This window comes from Alligator sinensis, unplaced genomic scaffold (assembly GCF_000455745.1).
Source record: "Alligator sinensis unplaced genomic scaffold, ASM45574v1 scaffold796_1, whole genome shotgun sequence".
Classification (NCBI taxonomy): Eukaryota; Metazoa; Chordata; order Crocodylia; family Alligatoridae; genus Alligator; species Alligator sinensis.
The window spans coordinates 1,058,015-1,083,450 of NW_005842141.1; the positions used below are offsets into that span (position 1 = coordinate 1,058,015).

Consider the following 25,436-nt stretch of genomic DNA (forward strand, 5'->3'; position numbering starts at 1 on the left):
TAAATTTATAAATTTGTTATAATTTTCCAGGTATAGAATCTAATTATTGGAGGTTTGCCTTGAATTTGTCCCCCTCCCAGTGGTACACCAGGGAAAATAAATCTGGGGGCCAGGGGGTCAAGTAGCCCCCTTGTTCTCTTCCCCTCCAACTTCTTTCCCCACGACCCCTTCCCCCATTTTATTGCCAGACCCTTCTCTCTCTGAGCACGTGGAAGTGAGAAACAAATTTGAAACACTAATCTTGAAATAAACATATCTCTAGTAACTTACATACAGGGAAATTACTGTGGGTACCCAGAGGCACCCAGAACTGATGCAGTTTACCTCTTTTGAAACTGCTTCAAGTTTTAGCATGGGTATTCCATAAACACACTTAAGCAGCACTTCTGTACCTACTTGTATTCAGTACAGACTATGTATGACATTAGTCCAAAGTCAAAAGGCTCATGATTTATCAATTAATTTATTGGGTTAGGCCTCAGCAGAGACAACAGTATTTCAAGCCATGATGTTGCACTTAAACTTGATTAAGGGGTGGTACGAATGGAATGAAATGATCAGTGAGACTATTTCAGTCTCAAATCCTAATTTGTTGAACACTTAAGCAATACCACTACCCAAGCAAAAACCCCAAGCAGTCTGTAAATTAATTCTTACACAAACCTTCTGAATGATGCATGATGACTCAGCTGGCCAGGCATGATCACGGCACTGGGGATCACAGTTTTGACCGGCATGGTCTCCTCTTGCTCGGTGACAGCTCCCCCAGACTTAAGGTTTTTTTTTCCCTTAGGCTTTATATACCCTTTTACAACCCTCTTTTGTATATTCCATATATCGTCATATTGTAGATCCTTACCAGTTACCTTTTACAATAGTTATTTTCTCATCAATCTGTCACCCTCAGTCTGTTTCTTTTTAACTTACTTCTCACCTACTGAGCCATCCTTGGGCTTGTTTTGCTTCTCTATTCTATCTTGTTTCTCTATATTCTGTGGCTGTCTACTTTTTGTTTTGCTTACAACAGTTGTTTAAATTGCTTCTATGCTAGTTTCACTTGCAGCTAATGGTGTCCATTCAAAAAATAGCATCAGTTAAGTCAAGGCAGCTTACAAGCCTACAGTGGTAACCCCTCCCCTCCCCCCACCCCAAGGTCAGCACTGTTCAGTAGGTGTGGGTACTCCAGATATCCCCCCACAAATGATGTGTGCTAATTAGCATCCCTCCCCCGCACCGATGACTGGAACCAGGTGTTCTTGTCATGAGTCCTGGGATCTTCCAAACATTTATATGTTAAGGAGGCACAGGTCAGCCTGGCCCAGCTGCGTCTCATGGGGGCCAGGGTAACACTTATCATATGTGACAGGCTGACAGAGGAGGCAACAGAGGAATTCTGGATAAGCTGTTTTGGATCCCATTCAGTGATTTTTGCCAAACATGTAAGGCTGGTGAAAAAACAGGAATCATTGGAAATGGTAAAGAAAGATGCAGTTCATGCATGGGAATGAAGTGGAAGCCAAAATGTATTCAATATAGTGGCTCACTATTACTTGGAAAAGAGTCATTGTTGAGGGGAACTGAGCACAAGGGCACTACCATATGTCTTATTCAGATGGGGTGCACTAGTCTATTCCTGTGGTAGGTTTCTAGCAGCATATCAAATGTAGCATTTTTGGCACTAAGGGGAAGGGGTCAGAGCTAGCTCTGGTATTGAAGGTTCCCATCAGCATATTTGCCCCATATGGGCCATGTATTTTATAGTCATCCTGAGTGTTTGCTGCATTTAATCAACTTCATCGTTGGTTTCCATGGCTGAGCGTAAGCTGCTTTTGGCAGTGGTTTAATGATAGACAATATATTTAGTGAGGTATCCTTGTATGCGGATATAAGATTAGGGACTTTTTTCCTCATGTTGATTGGGGGAAAATACTCATCTTATATTTGAGTAAGTATGGTGATCATTTTGATTGGTGGGTGGTGGCTCCACTCAGAAGAGTGAGCTATATATATGGAACCTACTTATAATAAAAAAGGAAGTTGCTACTCCTTTGTTTCTGTGGAAGAACACTGTCATTTACAAGGTCTGTTTCCAATGGTACTGAAATTCTGTTTATGGTGAAGTCCTGTGAAAAACATAACTTTAATACAAAAGGCCTCCAGTCTGTGGAACTTGAACTCTTATCTTTCTGAAATACACTGCCTGGGAAGATGGACTGTTTGTTTTTCTACAGTTTTGCTTTTATTCTGCAGCTGTTTTAAGGAAATGTTTCAAGGTTTCACTTCAACAATGGGATAAAACTGTTCTTTTAAGTTGTTTTAGTAGTTTCCTTTTATCCTTTAATCTGAAAACTTCAAAATGATATAGTTGAAGCTTGGGGATATTTTCCATGGTAGGCTGGAGTATTCAGAGTGAAATCGGCTTGGTCATTGCAGATTTCATTTGAAGTATTGTGTTTTGTTCTTTCCTTCCATGTAACCAACAGTTAATGAGAAAATAACTGAGATACTTTTTTGTCTGCTGGAGCAGAGTTCATCTCAAGACCATAATTTACTTTTTTCACATGACTGACATGGAGTCTACAATTTTGTTGAACTGTGAGCGCTCCTAGAAACCTAATGTTGAACGTAGTTCACTGTTTCAGAGAGAGAGGTGCAGCACCAGCATAAGTTATAAGAAACACTTGCAAAAAATGCTTTACTGTAAAATGTTTTTTATAAAATAACCCACGAGTCATAAGCCAAATTTAAATGAACTATCTGATATTACACATTACAGAAATATGTTGTCATTCTATTTCAAGTAACGAAGATTGGTATATAAATTATAAGAACATATCAAGGACTGAGGTTCTATCAGATTTTTTTCTCCTCTGAAACAATTGCAAGAATGCATAGAAAATAACTTAACATATATGGGTGTGTGTAGATGAAATGGGGGCCCTAAATTGAAGTGGTGGGCTTTTAAAAACACCGCTTCAATTTAGGGCTAATTAAACCCCCGTGTCGTGCACATGCCCGACTTACCTGCCTCTCCGGTGGCGGAGCGGGGAGGGCAAGCTGCCGGCGGGGAACGCCGGCCCCGGGCCGGCGGGTACAGCAGTCCCTGGGCTCCAGGGAGAGGGGGGAGGCTGGTGCTTCCCTCCGCAGCAGTGGCACCCCACCACTAGGAGGCACCTGCCCGCAGGCACCCAGCTTGGGCAGTCCCAGGGGTCACCGCAGTCATGGAGGGAAGCACCAGGCCCCCACACAGCTCAGGCAGGCAGGCAGGCTCCTGGGGAAAAAAAAAAAAATTGGGCTTCACACTTTTTTTTTTCCTCTCTTGGGCAGAGCTTGCCTTCCCGGGCTGCTGCCAGGCTGCCTGCAGGGCTTCCTGCAGAGCCCCTGAGCTCCGCGGCTGTTAGGGCATCAAACTAAAACCCAAAGTCATTTAAGGCGCATTACACTGCTAAATTTGCTCCAGTGGCTGTAATTGATGTGCAATATGCGGCCGAGGTGTGCAAACACCGACACCATTAAAGAAGTGCAAAAGCATTTAACCCACTTTATAATGTCGTGCATACATGCCCCTCATTGCGTCTACACACAGCCTATGGTTTTTATTTGAAAAGAGGTCTCTTTAACTCTGTCTTTAAACAGATAGGCAAACTGGGATCTGTATCCATATTGATGGATGACCAGACCTCACCTATCTTGTCCACTACTGCGCAGTGTGATGCATTATATACATATGCACGTATGTATAGTGCAGCATACATACATGTGCATGTGTTTGAGGACTAAAGAGATACAAAGAACCAGCTCCTCCAACAAAGAAGCCAAGAAGCATCCTGAGGACCTTCTGTTAGAGACCTTTAAGCTCTGAGGAGTCCAGTGCATTCCCAGATGTCAACTTGGGGGATTCCCAAGTGTCAACTTGGGGGATTTGAAATCAGTAATCATATCTAACAGAGAAACACCGGGGTGGGGAGGGTAATACAAGACCTGCTACTCCATCAAGGGAGCTTGCATACAAACTATTGATGCTTGTTGAACATTTTGGGGAACAGAACACTTCGATTTTATCTGGACTCCCTTGTGCAGTGGATTTATAGAATAGCATTTTGTATGAACTGTTACTTATGCAGTGCCCCGTGTTTTCAAATATTTAAAATTCTATCTTAAATAATTTTTCAACCAAACCTAGCCGAACACAAAGCCACTGACTTGAACCTTGAGTTCCTCACATCTTTTGCCTCAGTGGGGAAAGGATTTTGTCTTGTGGACATTTTGGAGCTCCTGCAGGGTTCTTGGAAGCATCCTAGTAACTCCTTCTTTACATTCCCACTTCATGAAGAATGTGTAAATTAATAGTGCTGTTACAAGACTACTCGCTAGTAATATGCCTTTGCCTTGCAGTGTCTATACAATTTTTCTTTTTTTTCCTCCACTGTAAAAGAACAAACAAACAAAAACTCTTCTGTGAAAATTACAGGTGCCAGATAGAGCTGGACAGGATTTTTTTGACAAAACTGTTTTTCTGTTGTTGTTGGAAGATGGTAAAGTTGTTAAAAGTGAAACATTTCCATGAACGTGTCAGTTTCAACAAAACATTTGTCAGAAAACGTTTCTCAGGACTGGCCTTCTTGCATGCATACCAGCCTCTGGCTTCGTTACTATTCATTCCATCCAGGAAGAGTGCACACACCAACTGCAGATGCTTCCTCAGCCTGACAAAGGGTATTTGTACCTGAAAGCTTGCAAAGAAGAATTTTTCCAACTATTTGAGTTATTCAAATAAAAGATACCAGATTGACCACAAGAACCTTGTCAGGAATACAATGGAATTTCTGGGGATAGAGAGAAAAAGATGGAGAGAATAACATCCAATCCAGAATAGCTCATAGCTTGGTGGCTTGGACACACACCTGGAGTGTGGAAGACACAAGGGAAACCTTCTGCTCTTCTGTTCTCCCGAATCCCAAAGGAGGACCATAAACTTTGAGATATGGAGTTTTTTCATTGGCCCAGTGAAATATTTAGACAGAGGAACAGGTTCTACTCAAGAGACTGAGTGAGAAAGAGATGGAGACAGACTTTTAAACCCACGTTTACTTTGGGATGTGAGCGTATGGTAAGGTAGACTTAAATTTAGGTCTGTAATATCCCAGGTGCATAACCTGAGTACTAGGCTGTTCTAGTGTGTGGAGGTGTTTCTGTTTTCCTTTCTCTCTCTCTCTTCCCTTGCTTTTTCTCTTTTGTTTTGAAGTACTGTGTATGCATGTGTATATTTATACCCTATACACATATAAATAAAGTTTGGAGGGGAAGATGCAAAGTGAAAATGTTTTTGAATTTTTAATTTTTTTTCTGGGATTGAAATAGTTACTCATCAAGCTTTTGTCTCAGATTAAACTGTTACAGTTGGAGCAGCAGGATCTGGTTGCTCAGATCAGGATGGAGCATTGCATGTCTGAACATGTAGTCTTCTGCACTCAGAGTCCAAGGTAAAGGTGAGAGTACACAAACTACAACTTTATGGGTACACTCAGCTAACAAGCTGCCCTTCACCCACCCTTGGCTGCTGCTCGAGGTACTACTATTACTTCTGTTGTCTGACAGCGAGTAGTTAATCAGTAACTCAAACACAAGCACTGCCTAGGAAAATATGCAATTCTTAATATTTATATCTGTTATCTGTTGTTTTTCAGTAGCTTTCCGAAGCTTGAGACAAATCCACAGCCTAGGCTGCTGCTTCTATCATATGAAACTTCAGTAACATTCTAGCAACTCAGTTTTTCCCCTCTTAATAATAGTGAATGTCCCTTTTTTTTTTCTTTGCAGTAAAGCTGTGATGGATCTCTTGGTTGATTTGTGCAGCTGCTACCACTTAAATCCAGCCCACCATACTCTTGAACTGAAGTCTTGGGAGTCACAGCAACCTTTGAATTACAAGCCAAATACTTTGATAGGGGTGCTGGATCTTCAGACAGTACTTCTGAAGGAGAAGGTCCCTGAAGGAAAGACAAAACGACCCCCACCTAAGGTCCCTGAGGTCAGTACCGCCTGGCATTAGAACAGGTGCTATGAACCACTATCACAGTTTCTAACAGGGATGCTGCTGCTACTTGTTCCACTTTTCTTATCTTCAAGCCTGAAGGGGAGAGGCTCAAATTTTCTTTTTATACAGTTTGAATAGTCATCAACTAAACTGGTTAAGCTAGAGTGGTAAATCAATCCAATCTCTAACATTATCATGTAATGGTAAAGTCAGATAAAATTCTTAATGCACAGTATACGAATATGTCTCAGGATTTCTAACTACACTTAAATATCATCAAGGAAGGTACATATGTATCTTGAAAAATAACATTGTTAAAATGCACTGGGCTTTTATTTCTCTTGGCCACATCCAGTGTGCTGGCTTTTGTGAGCAGAGGTGATATAGGAGCTGCAGTTCCCAGTTCAAGGAATCCTTAGTTGGCAATATTCCACCAATTTGGTGATTCCTTTGTACATGTGGCTCAGCATACAGGGGTTACACAGTGATTCAGATCATGGATCACACTGCTTCTATCTTTCAGTTATATGAATTCAGAGATCCTTATTCCTTAAACAGAAATATGGTTTCCCAGCATTTGGTTTTGGAAGAGTTTTCTGGACTTCCATGTGATTAACTTTAAACTCTTTCTGAAGGTGCTTTACTTTGCTGTGAAAGTAATTAGTTCATACTTAAGATAGGATTTCTAGTGCATGACTGTGTCTGATTTTGCTCTCTGGCTAAATTGCCCTTATGACTCACTCCCCAGTGAACAAGATTAGGTGTTTAAACTTTTTGCCCAAGAGTAACTTTCCCCATGTGAATCACTAGATTTGCATTTGAAAGATGAAGGAAAACAAGTATCTATCTCTTCTGTGTTATTTAAATGGTGGAAGCATCACTGTGGGGACCTGAATCTAGAGACTGACAGTGTTTTTTCCCTTTTCTGTCTCAGAAATCAGTAAGGCTGGTGGTGAATTACCTCAAGACACAAAAGGCAGTGGTTCGCGTTAGTCCTGAGGTGCCTCTGCATAACATCATCCCTGCCATTTGTGAAAAGTGCGAAGTCAGCCAGGAGCATGTTGTCCTCCTGAGGGACAACATCACTGGGGAAGAGCTGGAGCTTACCAAGTCCTTGGATGAGCTGGGGATAAAGGAACTATATGCCTGGGATAGGAAAAGAGGTGAGTCAAGATTAATACCACCTATTGTCACTTAGTGATAAACCCAGAGTCACACCTGCGGCCTGATCGGTATTAACACCATCATCGCTGATTTATTATTTAAATAGGATTGCATCCATTTCAGCTTTATAGAGCTACTTGGGTTGTATAAGCACAGCCAGTTGCAGCAGCAGTGACAACAGTGCACTCAGCTGTCACCCAGGAGTCCCTAGCTCATAAATAGTGTGTGTTCCTGGGCAGCCTGCCAGTGGAGGCCACCAGCTGTCAAGGAGGTGATTGGCCTGCTCTAAAGATGTGAAGGAGGAGCCTTGCTGCCTCCCAGCTTTGCTATAAACAGGGGGTGCACATACCCTGGGACTGTGTCCAGAGAGAGCTGTTCTCTCACCTGTACTGTGAGACATAGGAAAAAGTCATGGCAGCCGGTAGAAGTGGGAAGAGCAGAAATATACTAGAGATTATGAGAAACAATTGCAGATAAATGCAGATGCAGTTCTTCCTATGAACAAAGCTATTTACTAATAGTGAAGAGGACCTAAGGAGGTATTTGTCTTTAAAATGTTGTTCATTTGTGAATTGTCTTTTTTTCCCATTTTTATTCTAATGACGCCTACCTGGACTCAAATTTAATCAGACTGCTTGTTGATTCAGATAGCATAAATATTAAACATGCTTTAAAAATTCAAAGCTGATGTTGATAAGCGTGACTCCTTTTGCTGTCAGAAAGTGATCTTTATTAAAAATGGCTTCCTGCGGTTTGTCACAATCAGAAGCTCTTCTAGGGGCACTGACTTTGTTATTTATTCCTCCACTGTATATGGCCTTAGGCAGGGTTATCTTTTATTTATACCGTAATTTATTTATGTTGGTGCTTTGTCTCTTCTTTCAAATCCCTCTGAATGACAGTTTTATTTTGGTATAATCTAAATTTCAATGTGTTTACACCTTAAATTAAACGAAATGTCTTCTTTCACTTCGAGTTGGTGAGAGTCTCAAAAGAGATCCACAAAATACAGTGCTACTTACTGCCACAACTCAAATGCGGGTTTTCATTTTTATATATTTAATTAAATTAACCACTCCGGAGTTATGCATTGTGTTTGCAGAGAGTTCTCTATCAAGCCATAGTATGCCTCAGTGATATCTTGCTAGATAATTAGTTTTGGCTTTCTGAAAGCATTTTTTTCCTTTAAATTTGAATATTTGAACAAGAAAAATGACAGTGTGATTAGTAGTATGTACCAGTAGGTCCTGGTGAGCACTATAATTTTTTTATATAGGAAGAGTCCTGTTGAAGTCAACATAAGTGCAGGTGTCTACAGTAGCAGATTCAATTTCAAGATCAGTACAATGTCCATCATTTATTAGTCACATCCGACAGATCATTTTTATTTTAATAACCAGAGATTCTAATAAGCGCCAGCAAAGTAAAGAAAGTAAACTAAGAAGCTCATACAAATGTTATGATCATGCATGCTCAGTTGTCACCAGCTGTTACATAGCAACCTAGCTATGCAAAGAACATGCACACACGTGGACTTGATTAGAGTACTTGATTGAGTAATGAAAAAGCTTGTTAGGTGTAGAGTGCACTTTCAGATAGCGGCGGATTCCATTGAATGGTATGCTAGTAAATAGCCGAAAATGCCTGGACTTATGGCTCTTGGTTTTAATTCTGATATGTAGCTGATTCCATTAAGCAAGATTCTAATAAACAGCAGATGCTGTTGCTGACTAGTACATTGCAGAATATGAAATCCATTGCACCAAGTGACTGAAAAATTCTTTGTATCATCTCATTATCCCTTTTATCAGAGTAACATATTTTCTGGGCCCACATGTTCTTCTGGGGCACTCATATGTTCCTCGTATGTTTTATTATGTCTGCCTGTGTTTGCATAGAACCAGAGAAATAAGAAGTAATAATTTAAATAAAATTTATCTAGTGCAGTCTTTTGAACATAATTTTTTCTCACAAGATTTTGATGGCATTCCTAGGGAGAGGTTTCCAGGGATATCAGTGGCAGTCACCTGCTTATCTGGGCTGCAGAATGGGCACTTGCGTTGTTAATGATAAGGAGAAGTTGGCCTCCTGTTCACCTTTTTATTTGGGAGGGATCCCCTAAAAAAACCTACTTATGTCATTGCATGTGCTGAAGAACACATGCTGTAAGTAAGAGCTGATTTTAGATGAGCTGACTGATTGGCACCTTCCTTTGCCCAAGACATGAACACTTCATTCAAAGTTAAAAGACTTGTTAAAAGATAAACTCTGCTGCCACCTACTTACATTTTTTCTTTTAGCAACTGAAGCAGCCTCTGTAAAGGTCAGGAATGAAAACAAAGCTCTTTCCTCAGATAAGTGTTCTGCAGCTCCAAACAGCAGCCTTGCATGTCCAGTTTCAGAAAAAGCCATTCTTAACAGTGCTTGTGAAGGCATATACTAAGACTAATGAATCATATCTGTGGTTTACCAGGTGATTTGTCTGACCTCTAATGTGTTTTTTCTTGTCCTTTCAACGCTTTCCTTTTTCAGCCCCTCCATCAAAAACTCAGTCTGAACCTTCTCTGAACTATAGAGGTACTGTACAACCATGTTTGGGAAAAATCAGTCTCCCCTCCAGGTTGTCTTTAGCATGGCTATGATAGCTAGATTTTTAAGATTCTGGCATGAAACACTGCAGAAAAAAGAGCTGGTTTAATTCCCTGTGTTGTATCCTAGATTGTTTTATTTACCTTGCAGACTGACAATGTCACATGCCCATGTCTCTAGTCAAAGCAAAAATAGAACAACTGCTATTAATATGTCAACATATCATTAACACGATTGCCTAATGGTATATGGACAATAAGGGTGCAGACAGACATAACACTTAAACTGTTCCAAAAACGTCACTGATTGGGAATTGGTTCATAGATGTCCCTGGACCGAAGTGTCCACATGAACACTGCTAAGGGTTCCAAGTAAAACTTCACCTTTTAAGGATTGCAGTGCTGCCAAAATGCCTCCAGGAGTTGGTAGAGTACACAGACCATCATGCCTTCCAAGCGTCAGTGCTCAGAGTTTCCCCAGGATGCCCCTACAGGGAGGAAGACCCGGATTGAGGCGGTAGTTGGAGTGGAGGGGTTGCCAGGGATTGGGGAGGGGTGAGAGGGGCTCGTTGTACCCATGCTTGTGGTTCCCAGGGGGCTGGGTGATCTGCCCTCCCTGTCTTTGGTCTCTGTTGGCAATAAAACTTTGAGCAGTAGAGTCTTGGTTGCATCCCAGAGCAGCCCCATTGTCCTGGATGGGTTGGGGGGAGGGGGGGAGTGACATACACTGCATTGTGGGATGCCTGGAGGACTGACAATACTAAGCACAGAATGCTCTGTGTCTGTACATAACACTGAACTAGTTCAAGGAGGACTGGCTCAAAATAGTACTTGATTTTCCTGGTGCGCTTTTGAAATGTTCCAGGAAGTTTAAACCAGTCTAAAGTGGCATACACTTTTAGACTCTTGGGTTTGAAAGTGTATTTAGAATGTTCTAAGTGTTACGTCTGTCCATACCCTACATAAATTTCCATGACCATAACTGTTTGCTTTTCTGAAAGTTGGACATTCAGATCTGTCTCGTGGATTTGAAATTCACAGATAAGCAAAGATGGGCCCTGAGATATTCAGCTGATTAGGAATCTCTACCATACTTATTAATAAATTAAAAAAAAACAGGGTGCATGGGATAAATGTGGATAAATGTTGAATATTAAGCATGACCACTGCACTTGTTCTGGTTGCAATTGTGCTACTTTGGCAGGTAAATGGAAAATGTATGTGTTTACTGCCTCAAATGTCCTTTTTGTATCTGTTATTATGTATTGGGGTCATTGTGTTAGTGGAAAAACACAAAGTAACATACTTGCAAATTTTTGAGTGGAGTAAAAACTTCTGTGAGAAATCATAGAGAAGTAGGGCTGGAAGGGACTTCCATAGGTCATCAAGTCCAACCCCATGCCTGAAGCAGGATCATTCTTATCCAAACTAGGCCATAAAAATTCCTAATCCAACCTCTTAGTAAAATTACTGTCAACTCTGACATAACACAAGACAACACCCTAACCTGCCACAGGTAAAGGTGAAGGATGATGGCAGCCAACATCCTGCTTTTGTAAAAGGTTGTTAATATATATTTAAGAGATCCCAGGTAGGGGTTACACACACCCCCATCACAGAGGAAGGCCCCTACAGTCCATACCAGTCTGACCATGAGGCAAAATTTCTTCTTGACCCTAAGTATGGTAATCAGTCTGACTCTGAGGGGAGAGGGAAGACCCTCTAACCTCCAACTTTAAGTCTCAGGAGGAGCACTGCCACACTCCAGTCAAAATCTCTAGCCTTGGCTACAGCCAACACCCAGTGTCTGTCAGGAAGGCTTAAAAAGAAAACCCTGATATATTTGTCCAAAATTTCATTCATAAAATGCATCAGTTAATGCATTTGCCACTACCCTTCCCATCATACTGTTTTTTTCTCAGATTGTGGGCTTTTCAGTTGGATGCTTTTGCTTTAGAAAAGAGTACACAGCGGAAAAGCCCTGCACACAAATAACCTTTCGTGGTCACACCTTGACACATTGATTCCTAAACTTGTAAAAAATGTATGCATGCCAGTGGGCACCAAAGTGTACAGTGGTTCAATCGCATGTTCCTCTAGGGCTGGAAAGGACTTCCATAGGTCATCAAGTCCAACCCCATGCCTGAAGCAGGATCATTCTTATCCAAACTAGGCCATAAAAATTCCTAATCCAACCTCTTAGTAAAATTACTGTCAATGCTGACATAACACAAGACAACACCCTAAACTGCCACCGCTAAAGGTGAAGGATGATGGCAGCCAACATCTGGCATGCCCGTTGGCTGCTATCTGGCATACACAAATGTGTGTAGTGTGTGACTCATTTTGCCAGTAAAGCTAATTGGCCCTCAGTGTTCTATGGCAAGTGATGGATCAGGATCTGTCCCCCTCCCTCTCCCTCCCCTACCCAATTTAGTACAGAAATTAGAATAGTTAGAACGCTCTCCTCTGTGATTGACATTGTGGCCCTGAGTAAAATTATGGCCACACTGAAGTCACTATGAAACTGTTGATTTCAATAGTTTTATTTATCCACTTGACTTCAGCATCTTCTTTCCTCATTTATACTTGCCATTTAGTCAGAGTCAAGATTTACCACATTCACTTGGGAAGAATTTTTTTCCCCAAATTGTTGGTCTGTGAGATCATTATCTTGGCTCAATGCAACTTTCTATAGAGTTTTATCCTAAAAATGTTGGCAGTCTGTTAACTCACCCATGAAATTACATACTTCAGCAAGCTGACCCACAAGTGAGAACCCCTGCATCCATGTGCAGTTCCACTGATGTCAAGAGGGTTCCTCACTGATCCAGAGATTGGCCCATATGAATCTGAACCTAAAATCAAGCCTGTAGATGATGCTTCTTTGTATTTATACATGTGCATCTGTTGTTTCTCAGTAGTTGGATATTTCCTTTACACGTTGGGGGTCAAAAGCTCCCACAGGTTGCAAACAGTTCCCACTAACTCATGTTGACCTTGGGTTATTCCTCTTAAATATCAAGAACTCAATTCTGAAGAATGTACAGGTCCAGCCACCATCTATCCCTAAGCACAGAGATTTCCATTTCAGACTTGCAAATGCAGGCCATGCTTTATAGTCCATATAGGGAAGAGACCTGGTTAGTTTATTGCTGTTAGTTTTGTAACAGTAGAAGGGCATTTTTGCTTCATCTAGGATGGTGTGGGTTTCTGCTTTCTTCTGATTGTCTGTCATATTTACTCTTCTCTCATGCTTGGATCTGCTTTATCTGCTTAACACTTTCTAACTCCTGTCCATGTGAAGAAGCAATCTTTTGTGCGTGACAATGATATGCTTTGTGGGATACACAGCATTACTTACAAGAAATATCTTGGGGCTGTTTTGTGAAATATGTTGCTATTTTATGGTTAAAGCAGGAATTTTAGGTCATTTGGGGTATATTTTCTATTATGAAGCAAATATGGGCCTTACTGGTGGTGACTTTTCTCAGTTTGTTAAAACTTCTGTGTGACGTCCAGGGTGTTACCGTGTACCAGAGCACCATGTTCAGGCCTTGATTAAAGTAATTTGGCATTGATTCAGGCCATTATTCAGGAAGAGCAAATGGTGGAGGGGTGGGGGAACAGCCCTCAGTCAGTGCTGGGCGGTTATATTTATGCAAACTGCAGATTTAACTCAGATCCCCTATAGAAGAATTATGGCCTTCCTTTTTGGCTAGTGCTCATATAAAGCAGAATCCAAGCTAATAGCAGAACAGTTCAGTGGTTATGAGTACATTTTGGGATGTCCTGTCTTTTACCCAGTTTAGGCTGATGTATCTAAGTAGCCCTCTACATGTGTGGTAAAGGCATGATGAGATCTAATGCACAATCCACAAAGTTGTGTCTCTTGCCATGCTACAAGGCAAAAAGCAAGGCCCCGTGCCTGGGAGCCCCCTGAGCTGAGAACTTCCCAACTGCAGAGGGACCCCGCACCCCACCCCAGGGCTGGGACATTGCAGCAGCACCCCATGGCTGCCAGGATCCAGAATGACAGATTGTTGAATATATGGAATAGGATAGCAGGACCCAGAATGACAGATTGTTGAATATATGGAATAGGATAGCATAGGATGAAGGGGATATTAACCCTACAACACAGAGCAACACATAAAAGAAACCCCTTCCCCTGTGCAGAGCAGGGACAAGAGTTTCCTCCATCACCCTGGATTTTGCTCAGCATGAGAAGAGGAAGGGAACCCCTGTGCATGCTCTACGCAGGGAAGGAGTTTGCCTGTGCACTTGGCTCTATGCAGAAGATATAATTTCCCTCCCCATCCCCCCATCCCTTTGCCCAATGCAGGGAGAAGGATTCCCTAGAGCCCTGCTCCACATCTGGGGACAGAAGCCTTTTCACAGCCTGTGCTGCTGTTTCAGATAGATGTGTGGGATAAGGTAGGGGAGGGATGCTGGAGGACCCAGGAAGGACCTGGGACATGCCACATATTCAAATAAAAGCTTGTTAGAAACCAACTACAACATTTTTCTACATTTTTAAAACAACCTCTTTATGGCTGCTTGGTCACTTTTGAAGATGTATTTTTATCATTCAATAATTACTTTGCACGTGTAGCCTCTCCAGAATTACTGCATATCAACCAGTTAATTACATAGTAAATGAAGCATGTGCCAGGGGCCTAAGCCGCTTCAGTAGTGACATGCCACACATTCAAATTAAAACTTGATAGAAACCAGTTATAAAAATGTTTACATTTTTTGAAGCAGCATATTTGTGGCTGGGTGGCCTTTTTATTCTGCAATAATTGCTTTGCATGTGTAGCCAGTCTAAAAGTATGGTACAGTTAATTGCACAATAAACGCAATATGTGCCAGGGCCTATAGTGCTTAAGTAACCAATGTGGATATCCATCTTACAACACTACGCCTGTAAGAACGTTATTTATAAATTCCTGACCCTTGCAACAGCACCCTCAAGCACATACTCCTGGCCTGGGTAAACTGGGTAGCATTACTAGGTGCCAGGGCCAGTTAGCCTGCTCCCGAGCTACTTACCCTACTCTTATGGACACAGAGACATGACTACCTTACTTCCTGTTTCAGAGCCTACTGCCTGAAGCAACTCAGTGTGCTTAAGTGCATTACTGTGATGTATGGTAGATTTACCCTGCAGATGTAACCACCATCACATTTGAGTAAGGTTTGATCTGAAACCCAGTCTAAGGACAGATTCCTACTGACTTCCTAGAGCAGTGGGCCAGACCCTGACTGGCTAAGAATCTATGAAAGTGAGGATGCAGGATCTGGCACTTTATTCCGTTATTTCCCTCATCACTGGCTGTACACACACGAGTTGTTTTTTAAGGACTACAGAGTTAATCCAGGTTCGTTTTAAAATCTGACTTTCTCCCGCTTTACTTTAAGGAGCATAAATATTTTTCCATTATCACTGTTTCAGAAACAAGTCGAAATGCTTCAGTAAGCAGTGATGCAATAGAAAAAGAAAAAAGAGGATTTCTGGGTTTTTTCAAAGTTAATAAAAGAAGCAGCAAGGTAAGTGTTTATATTGTGCTCAATAAGTTGTTTTCTTTCTAGCTTCCTTTTCAGTCCCTTCTGTGTGTCTTATTTTGAAGGTTTGTTCAGTAGGAGAAGAATAAACTACTTTAGGCACATGCATCTTGAACATTTCCATGTTGACTGCATGTCTTTCAGCTCTTAATTGAAGGAGTTGAGTGTATTGAACAGCTAACAAAAGACTTTGTTTTTTAAATGTCAAGCATTTGAGTTCAGTAGGCATTAATAAGGGCAAACATTTGTAAATAAGGCACTTCCCTTCTCATTAACAACATACGCTACTATGTGTGCATTTATGAAGAAATCCATAATGTACGAAGTATCCCTATATATAATAAAAGTGACATCTCTGTATATAAAACAAATACTTAACGTTTCTGCTTTGTGAACATGATCTTCAATTTTTGATTGTAAGTTTAGTAATACCTAAGTTCAGTAATATCTGCAATTGCAGCAGTGCAAGTCCTATGCCTTCAAAAATTATAAGAATGTCTTAAAAATCTTGAGGAAAAAATAGTAAACTTGGGGCTCACTGTTTTGATTTTCACGTCTGAGTTCGTCAGATTAAGTTTTGTCATGATTTTAAACTTTCTCCACAACCATGGGAGCTGGCTTTCTATTTTTTATTTATTTATTTTGAGATTTATACTGAATCCCATCAATCCTGGAATGTTAAGAAAGATATCAAATACCCAAGACTTACAGTCACATTGCAAAAATTGGCAATATTGCAGATGTTTAGCTCTGTTGTCCAGTGCAGGTCTCTTTTACGTACCAACATTGAAATCCTGGCCTTAAAGACAGTTTTGCTATTGGCTTAACTGTAGTCAAGATTTGGCTTAACTTTACCCTTATTGTCAAATTTCTACGTTTTTAGAGAAGTAAGTGAAGGATATGCAGGAGCAATGTTTTGAAAGGGAAAATTTTAGAGGGAATATTTTGTCCATGCCTTGCAGATCTCAAAAATTGCTGAAGATGCTTTTCTAGAAACACTTGCTACTGATCACAGAGGCTAAACCTGCACAGTTTCAGCCCACAAGGTGAATTTTCCAGAAAAAAAGCTGAGAACATGTAAAAACACACATTTATAAGGACAACTGTTTTGCAATCTTAGTATCAGTGCTCATCACTAAATGAATGTGATAAAGTACTATTAAAGTTCACCCCTCTAGGATATCAGCCTGGCAAAGGAATGCTTTGTTTCATGTTTCTTCATTCCTCCCAAGACTACACCAATACACTCAGAAAGTTTGTAAGCATGTTGGATTATTTACTGGAAAATATATGCTTGATGACATTGTTGGTATTAGCTTAATCCTGGACAGTCTTGGAGAGTCAGATTTTTAGAAGTGCACATCTAAGCTTTCAAAAGTGTTTCAGAGCCAATGTTAGGGTCAGATTTTTGAAAGATCTCAACACTTAGTATGTCTCAGGATGTGCTGGTCACCCAAACTCTGTTGTATATCTGGTCTCACCCTTTTTGAAATCCTTGTAAATGACACCTCTGAACTGGTCTTTTTAAGGGACAGAATTTAAGTCAAGTAGGGGCTGTTATCCTCAATAAGAAATTATTTTAGCCTTAAAAGTGAAAAATGGAAGTCCTGAGAGATTGTAGCTCACACTGTGTCAAACAGGAAGTTTTCAGCAAGCCAGGAAGTTGAACCACATTTTCTGGCTTCTAATCTAGTATCTTAAACATGGGACTGCCTTTTCTTCAGCTTGGCTGCATATAATATTGCTCTGGATGTAATGTGTTGCTTGCTTTTTTCCCACCTTTCTAAAAACCTCTTGCTGGGACCTGTAAGCTCTTCCCCTCACATACCTCAGGTTTCATTTGCAGGATTTTTGCTTTTACAGTCCTGGGCTTCTCCAGAGAAGATCATCCTATTTTTGCTGGAAATCTTGCTGGAAACCATGATGTTCTATGACATCCATTCAGGACTAAAATGAAATTAGTCTGGTGTGAACTAAGCATCATGTCATGTTTGCCATCCCCTTTCATTCTGTACATTTCTGGGATTAGGGAGGAAAGAAATTGACATTCTGATCTGTGGGTTTTTTTTCTCGAAGGAACCTAAAGGTATTAATACCCAACTCCCAAGATATCAGACCAGATTTTTACTTGCATGACCTGCATGCCTGGCTGTGGCCCTGATAAATACAAAAGGATTTGGGAGAAGGCAGAAACTCTATAAACAGACCATGAAATACATATTTTACAAATACAATAAAAGATGCAATTCTTTCTTGTTGCTACTTTTGAAAGTTCAACAAATTTTCTGTTCTGTATTTCAGTCTCCCTTGAGTCAGCTATTCTGCTGTATTACTCTCTTGCCTTTTTTTCTCCAGTAAGGGCTTGAGTGTTTGTCTTGTTTTCAGTGTACTCTGACCCATTATGATCCTTTGTATCTGTAGCATGTGTTTGTTTTACATCCTGGGGTGGCCTGTACTCTTTGCACAAGGTCTGTGTGTTAGGGAGTAGCACACAGTGGCAGCACATTTGCAGCGTGCATGGCTGCTTATTATGCCCCAGGGGAGAGGTGCTCTGCCACACTAATTCATGAGGCATATTGCTCCCCAGAGGGTACCAGTTCCTCTTTATGGGCCATTCTGAAGGCAGGTACAAGACATGATCTCAGACCCTCCCCATCACCCTCTTGCCACCGGAGGCAGTAAGGTCTGAGCAGGGTCTCACAGTGCCACTAGAACAGGCTTAGCATATTGTAGAAACAGATGTTTCTTGTGTTGTTTTTTTCCATGGATGTGTTGGATGCTTGTTTGTGTTGCAGAAGGAAGAACATTTGAGGATGGACAGTGATTGTGGTGATGAGGATGTATTTAGTTCTGCAAATGAAAGGAACATGGATGTAAGTACTAACATGGCCTATAGATGCTGCTGCTGCCTTGACTTTGCAGTTCAAGTCAGTAGAAATTACTGCTTTTCTAGCTGCTTGTCATAAAAGAAATAACAATAGTGAAGTTCATCACAGGTCTGCCAAACTATACATATTGGGCACATAACTTGCACTTTTCTAACCAGATAAAATGCAGCCCAGCACCTTTTAGTAAAAGTTCCACTGACTTCACTGGAGCTGGCATATCACCTAAATATCTTAATGACAAACTGTGAGCAAAAATGGATTCATTTGTATCCCTTTGCATTCCTATGCTCAGCCATTTTTAACATAGTATTTGCTTGGGGGGGTTTTTAAGTGTTAAAAATAGTAGACCCTCCCATTGCTGGATGCTTGCAGCAAGCTCTTTGGAGAGCCTAGACTTTAACTTCTTGATAATTATAATGATCAGGGAGGGGGGACAGGGATTGCTTGAGGACTTTTCAAAACTTTTTAGAGGAACTTATTGGTAGCATCTGAGGACACTGAAACCTGAGCTTAAGCTTCCAGGTCACTGTGTTCAGAAAAGGGAAGTTAGTAGAAAAGGGATGCTAAGCTTAAAGGTGAAAATCAGCAGCAGAGTGAAGTGCTGGGAAGAAAATGTCTGATGAGGGAAGAAGGACAATAACGGAACAGCTCCCAGACCTGAAAAGTCATTGAAAGGAGGCCAAGACAAGAGAGATGGATAGAACAAGTGTGGGAGAAGCAAGGGGAATGTGAGGTGAAAAAAATTCAATTTAGCAAGTCTGTGGAGAATTATACAGTCAAGGGGACAGAGACAGAAAAGGCAGGTAGAGTGCTAAGGGACAGGGTAATAAAACCTGTGATCTCATTACAAAGAATTGGCAAAGTGCCTTAAATCTTACCCAAAGGAGTAACACTATCTTGTAAGATCACAGTAATATAACGTAAGGCACAAATGAATCTTGAAATCAGAGATGAAGGAATGTGCCCTTTGTACTCAATAGCTGGAACGTTTTCAGGTCAGGTGTGTAATCCTTTATTTCTTCTCCAAGACCAATACATCTTCAAGTACAGTGTTAGTATTGTTTCAGTATTTACCTTTCTCTGCTGGCATTCCCTGTTACTTTCTCTGGCCTTGATCCTACAAAGATTTATGCATGTGCTAAAATACAAGTACACAAATAGTCCTATTAACTTGTAGTTACTTGGTTAATGTTCCTCAGAAAATAAGTAAGTGTAGCTGATCTGTTCAGCAGTATGCCGAGTCTTTCCTGATACATGTACTTGAAACAGGATAGAAATACATCAGAAAATACCTGAACAGACCAGGTTGTAGGTCTGAAAAATGGGTGTTATGGGGCAGTAGGATAAAAAGAGGTGTTCTTAGCTCATCTTAGGTAACTCATGGTGATTCTAACAAGATACATTTCTAGTAAAGACATGATACTTCATATTTTTTACACAAGTTAGTTAAAAGTTTTATCTCACCTTAACTTGTGTTAAAACTACAAATAGCCTTGAATGCATTAGGATTTTACCTCCTGTTAAGCTGACAAGTCATGTGAACCCAGTTTTTTTTTCTTACTCCTAGTGAAAACAAGCCTTATAACCTCAAGTAGATTTTTAATGGCTCCTTCCAGTCTGTGTATCTGACAGTGGCATTTTAACAGAAAAAAATTAAATGGGAACGTGTTTAGGCACCAGATTTTATTTGTCTTGGGTTGCATTGCATTTTGGTCTATAACTGTGTGCGCATGTGTATGTGTGTCTGTGTGTTTAGTTCTTGTTGTTGTTGTTGTTATAATAATACCTGGATTTTAAGAATGAAGATTCCAAGAATGTGTCTCATCTTATTTGTTACAGTAGTAACATCTAATAGAAGCTAAACCTAATGCTGAGATAATTCAGAGAAGCCATAAATAGCTTTGCAAAGGTCATGTGTCCATAAAGTTTGCTTTACTCTTTTTTTACATAATGTCCTTTCTAATGAATGATTTATGACAGAAATGAGCTCACAGAACTAGAAGGCTGTGGGCTTTGAGAATGCAAGCATTTAAGGATTTTGTTTCTAAACACTTAGCATGTTCCTTTTAAGTCAAATTACCTTTTATTTTACTTGATGTATATTGGTAGGATTTTAATTACTGGTTATACAGAAAAAGAAGTGATCATAGTTTATATTCTTTGTGACCTGCAGCTATGTCACAATGTGCTCTCTCAGGATAAGGATTAGACTGAATCAGTACTGGCAGGTGAACACATGTGCTCCTGGTTGGGGAGCAGGAGGGTACGTTAATTAGAGCTCTGAGAGCCGCTCTAATTAAATCGCCTGCAGCATCACATGTATTCAGCGTCCCGTGCTAATCAGCACGCGTTGGAGCACCCATCATGTGTATAGGTGCCCCTTGGTGCTGAAAGAAATGTTATCGTTGCCTCCATAAGTAACATGTAATCCTACGACAGCTGTGATGAATGGGCAAGCATCCAGATATGGTAAAAAAGCCATGACCACATCACCTTTCTTTTGAGAATTAGTGTTATTCTGGTACCTACATTTTCAGTTAAATACAGTTTGTGGCATGCCCTAACTTACATAGCGTTGCTGGATACTATTGAGCAGTTGCATTTTGGTGATGAATGAAGTAATCCTACATTTATCTCCTTATGGGGCTAACTCTGATACCATTAACTGAATTGAGTACAGGTGACCCCATTTGTGGGAGATACGTTCTGGAGATCCCGATGAATGTCAAAATCCACGAATATAGCACTGCGTTCATGAATGCAGTGCCCTCAGCAGCTGTGGCGGGGCACAGCTGCGCTGGCAATGGCGAGAGCCCGGCAGCAGCAAGTGCGGAGCTCCCGAGGAGTTCCTGTAAGTGTATTTAAGATGTGGGTTCAGCATTCACGAATATTTGAAACCACGAAAGCTGAACCTGCAAATAGCAAAGGTTCCCTGTAATTCTTTCCATGGATAGTGTCATTGAAGTTAAGCAAACTCCTGGACTAATGTGCTGCTCAGTGTATACAGTGGTTTGGGGGTCAGTCCATTCTTTTAAAACATACTTTGAATCCCGCACAATGAAAGGTTTGTTGTTAATATATTCCTTTTATCAGGACATTATGCAATAGACATTTCCTCCAACTCCTGCCAAAACTCTTTTCCAAGCTGTTTTCAATTCTGGACCACGTGTAGCATATTTTATGTTGCTGTATGCAAATTCAGCATGGGTTTCCAATTTGGTTCTGAGCTCCCTGAGTGAATAGGTGCTAGACTACAGAACAAGGGGATATATGCTCTGATTTTCTGAGGAGAGAATATCTGGCATTACTCTTCAGAGGCTCACTTCTGGGTAACTTAAGGAAAAAACTTTATAGGCCCACACAGGATCCTTGTTCAACTTTGCATGCCAAAGAAAAATAGGCATTGTAACACAGCACCTTTGAGGGCTGAGTGGGGGGAAGAAAGGGTTCTGTAGCTTCTTTCTTGCTTTCTTTTCAATGTAGCTTTGACATCAGGGATCTGAATATTGGTGATTCAGAATTTCTTTGCTGTGCTGAGCCATAGACCATAACGCAGTTCTGGAATCTTTTATTGTTTGAGAGCCAGACAATGGAAAAGCAATGGGAGGAAAAACTAGAAAAGGACAAGTGTTTGGGTCCTCATCAAAGTTTATGCACGCCTTACAGCAGTCAAACTATATTCAGTACCAGGTTCGTACGAATTAATGTGGGGTTGCTAGTACCCCAACAAATATTTAGATGTTCTTCAGAGCCCAGAAGTAACAATGAAAAGACATGTGTTGATGTAATCAGTGAATAGGAGGAAAGGGGAGGAAGAAAGCTATAATTTTACAGAGATAAAGAATAAATAATGTTGTTATTTACAAATTCACAAATAATTTTGTGAAGCGGTCCACAGCACCCACCGAACATATAACACACCACCACACCAGTAAAAGGTTCTGTGGGAATAAAGTTAGAGAGAATATCTGAATTAATAAAAATATTTCCCTTGAATTAATTTTTCCTTGTGAATGGTTGCTGTCAGCTGTGTCAAAGCTAAGAAACAGACCTGTGTTTGTCTAATTTGACTTTTCATCAACTGTGTGTGTTAAGGATGCCTGCATTATACATACCAAAACAGAAGTGAAGGGCCACAGCATATTTGTTACTATTTTCTGCACTCACCTATATTTGGAAAGATACATAGTTTCCTGTCTAGGATTTAGAACAGCCCTACGAATGAGGGAGTAGAGGTAACTTCTGCCACTTGGTGTCACTATCCTCAAAAGAACATCTAAACTAGATGAAACCTGATATTCAGACCAGCAAGAGCTTAAATTAGTTGTGTTTTTATTTTGGGAGGTCTTTATATTTTCATAAATCAGGAGTAAGAAAATATATCCTAAGTGCTGAAGCACATGTATCACTAATGTAAAATTTATTTATGTAATAAATTGTATTGGAAAAAAAATACTTAAAAGTATAGCCAGGCACTTCTTTCAGATGTTTTGAAACTTCATCACAGAGTATGTTTCATCACAAAGTATCATGTGAGGTTTCTGCAGTTCAGGAAAAGATTTCAGCAGTGCAGTATACAAAAATTTCCTTTTTAAAAAGCATGTCTTCCTTTGTCTTCCTACCTAGCATTAACCACTGTAAATAACTGAGGATCAGTTAACCCAGGTGTGTTGTACAGTCCAAAAGCTCTGTGTCTGAATGACATAAATTATAGCCATTTTTATTTGTGTCTTTGAACCTGAAGACAAAAAAAAATGAAGTCAATTTAGCTCCAGTCTGAAAATCAAGCCTAACATCCTCTTAATGTGCATGTTTATGTTTTACCTACAGCTGTCTGGGTTGCTGTTTATATCACCATTTTTCCATTGCAACATACAATAGTTCTGATATCTTAGAAGTAGAGCACATTTTCAGTAAAAAAAAACCCCAACTGCATTGCTATCTGAAAAAGTTGTTAATTTTGGTTTTGGGTAGCCAAATTTGGTATTGTTCATAACAGATGGCAGCATATAATAAATACCCTTTGTGACAGCTGGAATTGTACCTCTATGTGGTACAGCTTCCCAGAAGCTGAGACCCTAGAGGAGAGGTGCTCCAGTAGCTTGTGTTTTTTCACAGAAACAGCTGAAATACATCCCTGAAGGAAGAGACTCTCTTCCAAAATCTTTGGGCCCAGAGTGATTACTGTACACTGCTGCCTTTGCTCAGGATTCTCACAAGGTCACGTGTCTTGCCCATCCAAGAACAAAGCTGTACAGTGGCCATATTGTCTACAGCAACACAAAAACCTCCTTATTTTTTTTTTACTGATACTGTTTCTGATCCTCATGGTTACTTTGAACTCACTTTTCCTTTGCCCAGTGCCCTTATGGATGCTTAACAATTTTGTTTACTTTATTTTTTGCATCATTTATCATATTTGCAGCTATAGGGCCAGAACTTGCCTAGGTGTAAGTCAGCACAGCTCCATCATTTTCAGCAGAGCTGTATCAGTCTACATCAGAAGGGGCTGGCTCATTCTCCTGCCCTCCATCCCTACACAATTTTGTTTAATTAAGTTTGTGTGAAAGATGGAAAAAGCAGCCAAAGACCCAAGATGCTGAAGGAGGTACAGGTTGTTCCCACATATCTGATGGCTTATAATTGTAGGATTGTAGGACTGTTTTTGTAGCTGGGATGGTTTAGGGAATGCATGAGGAAAACAAGATTTGTGAGGTGAGGTCAGATCTTTTATTGGACCAATTATGCAGTTGGTAAAACCGTTTGACAAGCTTTCAGGGATTTTGTGTCCTTAGAGCATTTGTCTGCCTGTAGGCTTGTCTAAGATCTCTTCTAACTATAAAGTTGGTCCAATAAAAGTTATGATTTCACCTTACAAATCCTGATCCTCTGTGAATATGTAAGCAGTCACTATATCAGGTGACAGCAGATGGTACTCAGGAGTGTGATGCATGGTTCCTAGATTGGCTGTGTATTGCATACAAGTTCCATGGTATAGCTGTGTTTATCAGGGGGAAAAGATGGGCTCTAAATATTGAATACATTTTTCAAACGTAGGCTTGCTGTCATTTGGTTCACTCTTTCTGTCAGCTTATCTCTGTTAATTTAGCATTTTGTAACACTGTCTATGCACAAGTCTAGGTGGTTCAAAGCTTTGAGCATCAAAAATGGATTGTCTAGAAATGGTGAGAATCAGTTTTAGTTTATCCATAGCCCTGGTGTAGCCAGTTGGAGTGTGACTGGCACTCAGGGAATGGCTTATTAAGGGAGAGGACAATCATTTGTTATCTGTGTCCACTGATGGTAGGATAAGACAGTTGTTTTCACTTGCAGTTATGGAGTTAAATTTTCCTTAGCTATAAGGACGGTTAAGCACTGGAAAACAGGTTACCTGGGAGGTAGTGGAATCCCTGTCATTGTCAAATCTGTTCCTTAAAATCTCCAAACATGTCTTATGCCTCAGAGTAAGGGAAGAGGTTGGATAGGTGTTGGAGGCCCTTTGTAGCCGCTCATTTATATGAGTTGAGCATTCTGTAAAATTATTAAGGTGATAATGTAAAAAACTCAAGAGTCAGGATATTCCAGCATGTGGGTTTACATTACATACATTCTTTAATTATTCTACATTGTCTTATTACATGATTACATTTTGTGTGTGTGTGTGTATATATATAGTTGTAGAATTCTCATTATTTTAGATTTTCTAAAATCAGTGAAGCTTGTGCTGACCATGTACAAACTAGTATTTAAAGAGTTTTTTACTTTCAGAAAAAATTCACCTGTGCAAAATGTTGACAGCTTGCGCTGGTGATGACAAAGGCACATCTCTGAAATAATGGTTTCTCCTTGCCAGATTTCATCATCCTGCTCCAAAGCATAGAAGCATTAAGAGCTTTGAAAGAGAAGATCTCCAGAGTGTTTTAACATTATAAAACAGTGGTGGTGGGGGGGGGTTTCTTAGTCCAGTTCTCAGAATCAGCTAACCAGCTTTAGGTAGTGGTTTCTTAGTCTTGTTCTCAGAATCAGCTAACCAGCTTTAGGTAAAATTTGAGAAGAAGAAAAAAAGCCTAGAATGGAAAAAATTCAATCCACAGAGTTTGTTTCACAAAGTTACAAGAAACTGAAAATAGGTTATTATAATGGAGACTGTCCAGCAGCTTCCATAATGAGCTGGACTGTGATACCGGACAG

General features: G+C 40.4%; 1 protein-coding gene across 9 annotated transcripts in view; it reads left to right on the top strand.

Annotated features, from left to right (window-relative positions):
• The window catches only part of COBL (cordon-bleu WH2 repeat protein), a 276,558-nt gene that overhangs the window by 87,060 nt on the left and 164,062 nt on the right, over positions 1 to 25,436 (top strand). For 6 of the 9 annotated variants that reach the window (XM_025206108.1, XM_025206104.1, XM_025206105.1 and 3 more), the window contains exons 3-7: positions 5,821 to 6,031; positions 6,972 to 7,200; positions 9,734 to 9,778; positions 15,248 to 15,342; positions 18,153 to 18,230. In XM_025206108.1, coding sequence (XP_025061893.1) covers positions 5,821 to 6,031; positions 6,972 to 7,200; positions 9,734 to 9,778; positions 15,248 to 15,342; positions 18,153 to 18,230 — 658 coding nt within the window. The remainder of the gene's footprint in view (positions 1 to 5,820; positions 6,032 to 6,971; positions 7,201 to 9,733; positions 9,779 to 15,247; positions 15,343 to 18,152; positions 18,231 to 25,436) is intronic. The other 3 variants (XM_025206107.1, XM_025206106.1, XM_025206109.1) reach the window with 3 other exon arrangements.